At 41.7% G+C, this 9,614-nt stretch overlaps 1 protein-coding gene across 1 annotated transcript in view; it reads left to right on the top strand.

The window, feature by feature from the left end:
- The first annotated feature begins 726 nt into the window (after positions 1 to 726).
- The window catches only part of LOC103678382 (60S ribosomal protein L39-like), a 119,913-nt gene continuing 111,025 nt past the window's right edge, over positions 727 to 9,614 (top strand). The window contains exon 1 of the mRNA XM_040645123.1: positions 727 to 820. Coding sequence (XP_040501057.1) covers positions 727 to 820 — 94 coding nt within the window. The remainder of the gene's footprint in view (positions 821 to 9,614) is intronic.

The raw sequence follows: 9,614 nt of genomic DNA, 5'->3' as shown, positions 1-9,614 counted from the left end.
AATGCATTGGTTAAATGTCTTGAAAAGGCCTCAATTCCTACAGCCTAGGTTGGATACACTTTCTTACTTTATCGGTTTCCAGAGCTAGATTTTCTTTACAGCTGGCTGACCCTTAATAGGCATGAATCCTTTCCCAAAATATGTCCATTATGAGATTGTCTGGTAGTCTTATATTTTAGCATTAGAAATTCCCTAGGTCCCTGTAGGCATGTCTGCTTTCGAGAGTCTCCTTACTCGTGGAAAGGATCCTACTTTGAAGACTATCATTTAATCACTTACAGAGGATTTAAAAATCTAGCTAATTAAAGGCCCTAAAAGAACCACAATTTGGGGCACACATCCTGATATTGGAGGCAATGGAGCGGAATAGTGAAAAGCAAACTGAATCTATTGTTCAGGAACTCAGAGATTATACAGATACACAATCTGGACACTAAGTCAGATACAGAACAACCTGGACACTAAGACCCACTCTAGAACCTTCAGTTGGGACTGAACCTGGATTCACTTGTGTAACCCATGTATGAGTTGGAATGGCTTTCACTGGAAATAGAAGCAAACAATACAACGTGGCTTAAGTAATCCAGGAGGCTTATTCGTTCACGTAATTGAAAAGCGCAGCTTTAGGGCATGGACTGATCAGAGCTCTCAATGCAGTAGTTTTCTGTTTTCTGGTTCGCCTCCTCTGTCTCTTGTTCTCTGACTGCCTTCACGAGATGGCTGCCCATGGCGACCAAAGCCACATGTTTCCTCAGTCACGTGCCTCAGAAACCAAAGGTCCCTTTTGAAACACGATCAAAGTTCCAAGCATTATGCTTAGGTGAGTACTCCTGACCTAATCCCTGTGTCCAGAGAGATATCCTAAGACCGCCTGGCTTAGGTGAGGGTTATCGTAAAGCATTGTCACGGTGAGGGAATGGGGTGGATTGCCCTGATACTGTAGGACAGGGACAATGGATGCTATGTGAGTCTGCGAGAGCCGCTAGAACACAAAACCAGAGATGGGGTGGCTTAAACTACTGAAACTGATTTTCTCACAGTTTTGGAGGCTGGAAGTCCAAGACCAAGGTGCCAGCACATTTGGTCTCTCCGGAGGCCTCCCTCCCTGGCTTACGGATGACCCTCTTCTCTCCGCGTCCTTCATCTGGCTTTTCCTCTGTGCACGGATATATTCTTGGCGTCTCTTTGAACGTTCACATTTCCTCTTCTCATAAGGACATCAGTCAATTATATGAGAGCACCCCCCATCTGATCTCATTTAACCTTAATTACCTTATTGAAGGCCCTATCTCCAAGTACAGTCCTATTAGGGGTGAGGGTGTCACTGTATGAATTTGGAGAGGAACACAATTTAGTCCATAACTAAAGGGTTATGCTAAGAGTGGGTTGGTCCCTCTCAAAGAGGATGATGGCAAGAGTGGGAGGGAGAAAGAGATGTTGGGGAGTTAGCCAAAATGTCCATTACAATCTGCAAAACCCTCTAAAGTCAATTTGCCCCTGATTTAAAAACAAAACAAAACACCGTTCGCGAGTGTTGATCTCCCCCCGGGCAGACAGCAGCTGGATGTGGGTCTCTTGGGCCTTATTGTTTTGTCTAAGCAAACATTTCCAAAAAGTGTGTCCAAGGAGCGCTTGCCTCTTGACATGCTCCACAAAGAAAGTATCTCTTCGTTAAATAAATAGTGGGAAGTGCTGCATAATATATTTATAAGGATTTTGACTCACATATTAGCATATTTACGTGCCCCGCCCAAATCCCAGTGTTTAAGACAATGTTTACTTTTATGTAACACAGGACTTCTCACAAATCCTTGTCATCATGGGATTTTCCCAAATATTACCTCTGAAAAATCCCATGGGATACAGTTTAGGAAATGCAGTTCTGAGGACATGTTTCTTTTCATTGAAAGGAGGAAGAGAAACTGCAGGAGGGGAAACAGCAGGTTGAATGATGTCACAGGAATTGACATTAGTCTAATTTAGTGGTTTTGTTTTTGTTTTGTTTTGTTTTTGTCAAACAAACATATATCAGTGATTCATCAGTCACATATAACACCCACGTGTCCTCCTTAATGCCCATCACCCAGTTACCCTATCCTCCCTACCACCTCCCTTTCCGCAACCCTCCGTTTGTTTCCTAGAGTTAAGAGTCTCTTATGGTTTGTCTCCCTCTCTGATTTCGTCTAGTCTAATTTAGTTTTGCTTTGCTTTTTTCATAGAGGATTAAAGGCTGGTGCTCTGAGAAGGGAAGCTGACCAGTGCCTGTGCTAGCCTTCGGTGCTAACACAGGATCCCTCCGCTGCTCGCTCCCCTGAAGCTGCTTGAGCCGAGCACCTGAAGCCTGTGGTCATTGCCTGTTTGCACTCTTCGCTACCCCAGGCTGGGAGAGACAGAAACAGGAACAAGGGACATGAAGGTTCAGGAATTACGGAGTGTCTGTGCCAAAAAAACACTGTACGGTAAGAACTCTGCAAAGCAGGAAAGCAAGGATCCAGTGACCAGAGAAAATAATCAGAGACAGCAGCTCAGAGACAAAGAGAGGCCAGAGCCTCAATTTACAAGGACGGCAGGGGCTCGTGTGCCAAGAGCTGAACTCCACCTCCTTGCTCGTGGGAACCCACTTTCCAATTTTAAACACTTGGACACCATAAGGAGTGGATACTTCCACATATAACCCAAGACATCTGTTCAAGCAAAGTAAAACGGGAAAACCTGAAGGTAATTTGGAGCCTTCCAAACACCTGTGAGTCAGATAACGCACACTCCTCCCCTTCTTTAAAAGCACAGATGAGCTTGAACCTTCTGGGCATTTTAGCAGTTTACCATCTGTACCGATAACCCTTTTCTGCAGTACAGAGAGTCTTCTAGGAGGATGTACAACCCAGGAACCAAGATAAGGAAACGTTTACACCTGCTACATCTGTTCGGTCGTTTGCAGGCTCCGCCTCACACTGGACGTTCTGAGCAGGCACTTTTGAAATCATCCTTGTCTCCTTAAATTTCACATATGCTCCCTAAAAGCAGAGAAGGAAAATAGAAAAACCAGGCTTGAAAGCTCCGGGGTCTGGGGTTGTGTTTCCAGGGAATCCTATCTCCGTTTTCCTCTTATCTTAAACAGTCATGGAATCGAAGTCATCCTTAATAAGGTTAAGTATTTCTCTAGAGGTAGGCAATGTACTCACAAAGGGCGCGAAGGGTGTGAAATCAGTTCCGCTGGGAAGGAAAAACCTATAGACAAGCTAGCTGCAGTAAAGCAGTTCATAGAAGAATAGTTTGAGAAAAAGAACAATGGTAACCAAACCACCTAGACACGCAGTCATCTGTCTTTTCCGCAGGAAGAATATAACTCCAGCCGGCTGTTTACCGTGTTGCCAACAGAGCCAGACACTCTGGAATGTGCGGGGGGGAAGACAATCAAGCCCAGAGAAAGAAACAGTGTGACCTGGACAAACCACTCCATAACAGGGATTCCTTTACTGTGTTAAATGGCTGAGGAAAGAATAGCACAGGTGAGGGGCCATAAAGAACCCAAGGGGTTTTCCTCTAAGACCTGCATCAAAGAAAGTAAGGTATATGCCACGGTCTGCTTTGAAAACCTTTGAAGGTGGGTTGGATGGCATAGGCCAAATAAGATAATGATTTTATAACAACATTCATTGCCCCTGACCTGCTCAGAGCACTTAGACCATGACATTCAAGGACATTTCCTGATACACTATAGGGACCTATTTCGCACTATATAATAAAAACAAAAGTGGTATTCATAATGAGAAATTTTGGAGGTCCAGAGTCAACAGACAGCACGTAAGTTGGTAATGAATCCCACTTTAAGAGCAACCATAATTGTGTTTAAGTTTCTTTATCGGGATCTATTTCTTCACCCATCCCCCAGTGGAATTGACTCTAAAGTGTAGAGTGTTCAAACTAGATCACCTAGCCCAGTGTTCGCCCCCCTTCCCTGATTTTAAAATGAAACGACAAAGAAGACTGGTCCAACGTGTCGAAGACCACCGCAGAGTCTGAACAAGAAACCAGTTTTTTCTTTCTTTTTTTTTTTTTTTAAAGATTTTATTTATTTATTTGACCGAGAGAGAGGCAGTGAGAGAAAGAACACAAGCAGGGGAAATGGGAGAGGGAGAAGCCGGTTTCCCGCTGAACAGGTAGCCCGACATGGGGCTCGATCCCAGAACGCTGGCATCATGACCTGAGCCGAAGGCAGACGCTTAACAACTGAGCCACCCAGGCGCCCCAAGAAACCAGTTTGCTGCCTTTAGGCCACAAGCTTATTCAGAGAATCCTTCTGTTTATGGTCCTAAATGAACCTAGTCTTCTCTACCCACACAAGTTCACAAGTCTTTTCCCTGGAAGACTTTCGATTCCTAAAATTAACCGTTCCAAACATTAATATTTTCTCTACGTCCACTAAGGGATAAATACACAGCTCAGGTTGTATGCTATTATTTTGTCTAATAAAACTTACAGCTTGCGTTTCCCTCTTTCTCTGAAAGGAAGGTTGTCCAACTAAATACAAAAGGAAGAGGCAGCTTATCTTAAGTCAGCTATCACTGTATCTGTACAAAAGCACACTGTAGCATGCTTTCCAGGACCCTAGAGAAAATTTACAGAGGCCTGATGGCAACTCTTCATATCTATATGTCAAAATGGTAGCACTAAAAGGTCTAATACTTTAGGGCAATTCAACTCAGGTAGCTCCGATCCCCACTGCCAGTACCACAGAGACCCTATGATGGGTCCATGACAGAGGCAGGATGAGAACCCAGATCCCACCCCCCCTTCGAAGCTAGTACTCATTTTACCACATCTGGCTTTTTATCGACATACTCTCCTATGGGCCAATAGAGCAGCATTATTTGGTATTGACTTCTGATCAGGGACCAGACTTGTTCATATTCATACTATCTTTAAACTAATTTATAAAAGAACCATTTCAGGCTTGGGGGAACTGGAGAGCAGAAAGGCAAAGATCAGGACTCCTGGAGTGACAACTTCGAACAGACAGCTCTTTCTTCTGACTTGTTAGCTGCTGCCACTCCCCGTGGTGGTGAAACGGACAAGCGTCTCCACGTCTGTACACCTGCTGTCTCTTCTCTAGTGGGCCACCACATTGTGATTTCATTTAAGAAAATTTACAGCAGGTGGTACCTACTTGCAGCTAGGCTTTCCTTTCCAAGATGTGAGTTTAAGAGCACCAGAAAGTCCAAACATTCAAGACTATCCCCTCTGCCCCCAGATTGTCATCCTGGCTTTGGGATGAGGCACTGTCTCCTAAGAAGCCATTGCTAAAATACGGATGTTTTAATCTGGGTGGAGTAAAGCAAGATTAAGCAAATCCTGCTGCCATCTTTCTAAAACTTTGTTTTAAACATTAAAAAATAAAACTGGCTTCAGCTCCTCCCATGGCCTGTCCCTAACATGACTCAACTCTACTCACTCCAGTGGAAGGTCAAGTTTAAGGCTCCTGTGGTTTTTAGATTCTTAACTTTCATCCTCTGGTGAGGATTTTGCTACTCCAGATCAACATCATCTCCCCGTCTTTCCACAAACACTCATTCTTCATCACTCCTGTCTACACTCATGATGTTTTTCTTTCCTACCCAACTTATTCCCATCATCCCCACCTCTAAGGCTTAGCTTGACCTCTTCCGGCCCCCTCAACTCACAATAATTTCCCCTATTTCTGTATCACGTATTGGAGAATATAACCACAATTTGTTTCTATTACTCTTTAAAATTTCATTCCCAGGTAGGCTTCCTCTGTAGTTCCTTTCCACTCTTTCCCCTCCTAACATAGAGGAAAAGGCCTGAGTGTCTACGGGGCAATGACCTTGAGTACTGTGAGGGGGAGGGAAAAGAAACAGTGATTTCTTCAACAGCATTCACTAAGCACCTGCAATGAGCAGGCTACTTATTATGTGCAAAATCCCAGAGCTGGAGTGGATTATCCGTGCACCTTACCCTCCAAGGAGCTCACTGATCACTCAGGGAGGCAGGAGGAAGCCAAGATGCCAGGGCGGAGCAAAGTGGGACCCCAGCCCTTCTCCTAGGCTCCCCTTCCCTGAGCAGCCACCGTAGGTTCCACATTGTACTGGCTTTTAGTCACCGAAATTTCTAGCATCAGTGGTCATGGACGTCCAGTGACATTACCATCCTCGGACACTTTTGCTGACGAAAACCTCAGAGCTCATCTGGTACAGTTGGGTGATGATGTGACTGGAGGGCTTCCTTTGGGTTAGACACGGTGCTGATGCTCGTGTCATAGATTTACTTGTTAAACCAAAGGAGTGATTTACTATGTACTGACTCGAATAGTTTAGAAGATCAAACAAATAAAACAGCCCAATCAGAACTAATCTTTTTCTTCTCCCTCGATCCGTACCCAAATCTCCAAGTCAGATAATGTTTTGTCCAAAAAAATAGAAGTTATGAAGAAATATCCATTTTTCCCTTTATTGTTTTAACTCTTGATATTCAGATCATCTAGTCTTTTTATTATGAGGTGGGCAGCAGCTATTCATAACTTATTTCTATTGCATCTTCATAGTGGGGGAGATTTCAAGATATCATGGAAAGAGCCTGGTTTTTGCCTCTGACATTCATGGATTAAAGTTTTAATCCATGATTAAAGGTAGGTAGGTAGCTTCTGGGGAAATTAGGGGAAAGCACCGTCTTTCTCTGGGATGACATATCCCTTCATTAAGGTGCATCATTGGGCAGCGGAACACAAAATGTATATCAGTCCCAGTTTGCTCCTTCCTTCTACCAGATGCTATTGTGCAGTACACAAACTACACAACCGTACATGGCAGCCCTGAGAACTCGCTTTGGTCATCACTTAAACTTGTTGAGGTTCAGTTTCCTAATCTGTAAAATAGGGGTAATAAATAGTGCCCTTCAAGACTGTGGGGATTAAAGGGATAATTTACTGAAAATGATCCTTGGTTGGCACACAACAAATATTTATCAGACATTTCCTTCATATAACTGTATCTAGCTCATGCCTAAGCCTGATTTTCTGAGGTTGTTTACTTTGTCTCTGATTCTCAGAATAAATCGCTTTTAAAACTCAGTTTTTTATCTATGGAGTGAGATTTCTTCTTCTATTAAAATATTTTGAGACTCAATTTTGAATGCCACGGATAGGTGCAGGATACACACACAGAGAAACATTTCTATATACACACATCTATATAATTATACATACCCTTTAAATCAATCAAGCTGATATTAGCTAGTATTAATTGTCTCATTAAGATTCCAGTTACCCAGAGCTAAAGTCAGGGATCCTCGAGAAATCTAATTGACTCAAGTTAATTGTAATTCTTCCTCGGGGTTTTATTATGATAACTCCTAAGTTGATTGTAATAGTCTACATTTTGCACAGTACTGAGCTTCTGGAAATGAATTATATGTTGATGAAAATCTTGATACTAAAGCCAAAGCCTGTTGTAGTTCATCTGGGTGGTTCTCCCTTGCTCCACCCCAATCCCTTCTCATTGCCAATGTCTATTTCACATCTTTTCACTTTGGCTTTCTTTAGTTTTCTGTGGTTTTTGTTTTGAATACTTCTTATACCATCTCTTTGTTAACCAGATCTGTGTTATAAGGTTCTTGTCCTCTTAAAATGTCTTGATGAGAGGCACTGTAGCCAGGTAGAAAGGATGAGAATTAGAAGGACCTAAGTACCAACTCTAGGTCTTTCGCTGACAGTATGATCTTGGGAAAGATACCACTTTTGTTAATTTCGGTCCTCTCAGCTGTCATGGTGCAATAATCCTAGTGTAAAACTCAACATATACATGAAACCAGTTAATATAACAGGCATACATATGATCATTTAATGTCCAGTAAGTTCTTTGGGGATATATGTATTCATACAACATGCAATATGGATTTAATAGACTTTGAAAAAGATCTTTATGTAATAATTGTGATTTTTAATATAATTTTGGCAAAAGCTATCTTGTTGCTTTTATTTACTCTTTTAATGTCAAGTGTGAACTTGAAAGAGTGCTCTTCAAAGGGAGATCGTGCAAGCCTCGTGTCCTAGCCAAGTGACGTTAGACAAACCATTTACTGTCCTGAATGCGTTTCCTCATTTGTGAAATCAGAGTCAGAAAAGATCATCTCTATGGTGTTCCTGCTCTGAAAACTCTCATTGTCATTTTTCCCCCCCTGGGATAAAATACTAATGGCCCCTAACGATGAGGTGCTCAAATTGAGCTAAGCTACAGCTTGTCCACAAATTCAATTTGATAACACATACTTAGAAAAAAAACTACTCCAATTACACACTAAGAATCTTTCATTATTACTGATTTGGGGTTGGTTACTTATTATTTCCGGCTTAGGCTCCCCTGTATGTGTTTGATGCATACATGCTATGTAGTATACGCATTACTTCAAGGACTGTCAACCAGGTAACTGCCCAAAGGATGTGCAATATTCCACAGCCAGAGCCCAGAGAAAATCCTCAGGGATAGATATTCCACAAACACTGTGAGGAGTGTGCCTATATAAATTTTTCCTTTTTTTTTTTTTTTTTTTGCCAGACTCTAAACTCTGTCCTCTCACTTGATGCTTTGTCTCCCTAAATTTAGAAACAAACACCAAAGAGCAGAGACAGAGTAGAATTTGTAACTACATTCTTGCCTCAATTATCAAAATTGACTTCACAAAATGGACTTATATGCCTCCATGCCTACCTCTCCCAAGCTTCTCCAAAGCCTTAATATCTGAAATAATTTTATATTTCACATTCCATTTGGATAATTGTTGGATGGTAATGACGTGTCATATGTTTAATGTGTTTTCCAGATGGAAAGTCATTCAAATATCTATATCTTAGGGCCAGCAATTTCCAAAGGTGATCACCCTAGTTTAATTTGTTTCATTTTACTTGCATCTATTGCAGACAGGAGGAGACACTGGTTTGCAAAATTGGTATTGAAGAGGATAAGTACCATTTTAATTGTGCCATTCTTAATTTTCTATCCCAAAATGCATGTGGGCGGATAGATACACATTGCATGCATGCTGGGCACGGTCTATAGATTTTTGACTTGATATTGAAAAAAGCTACATTTTATTAATATCCATGAAGATACGGAGGCCTCATGAAAATTGAGCAATTAATTGGAAAACTAGTGTGATTATCAGCATGTTGAGAGATTGTCTGACTTTCCCATAGGTGACACGATGCCATGAAAAGATTGTGAGTGCATGGGCAAACACAGCTGTCAGCTAGAATCTCAATTTCTAATTTGGTAAATTTTGGAAAATTATTTAACCAGCTTAACTGTTCACATTCAAAATGAATAAAAAACAATGTCTCTAAGACAATTGTTAAATGTGGTTAAATGTAAGTGGATTGAGCAAAGTGAGTAGTATATGGTAGGTGCTCAATACATTAAATGAGTTCTTTTCCGTCCCATGCAATCATTTCTACTTTCTATTTGCTGGTGTAAACTCAGCCTGAGAGAAATTAGCATGCTCAATTAGAAACATCATATAAAATCTCCCTATGTTAATGTTATTGTGTCTTCTATATTGAAGAGCGGAAGGAAAGAGAAAAAAATCTCGTTAACAACCCTGCC

This window comes from Ursus maritimus, unplaced genomic scaffold (genome assembly GCF_017311325.1).
Source record: "Ursus maritimus isolate PB19 unplaced genomic scaffold, ASM1731132v1 scaffold_30, whole genome shotgun sequence".
NCBI classification, from domain to species: domain Eukaryota; kingdom Metazoa; phylum Chordata; class Mammalia; order Carnivora; family Ursidae; genus Ursus; species Ursus maritimus.
Note: the sequence above shows the minus strand (reverse complement) of the source record. Positions and strands in the feature narration are given on the sequence as shown.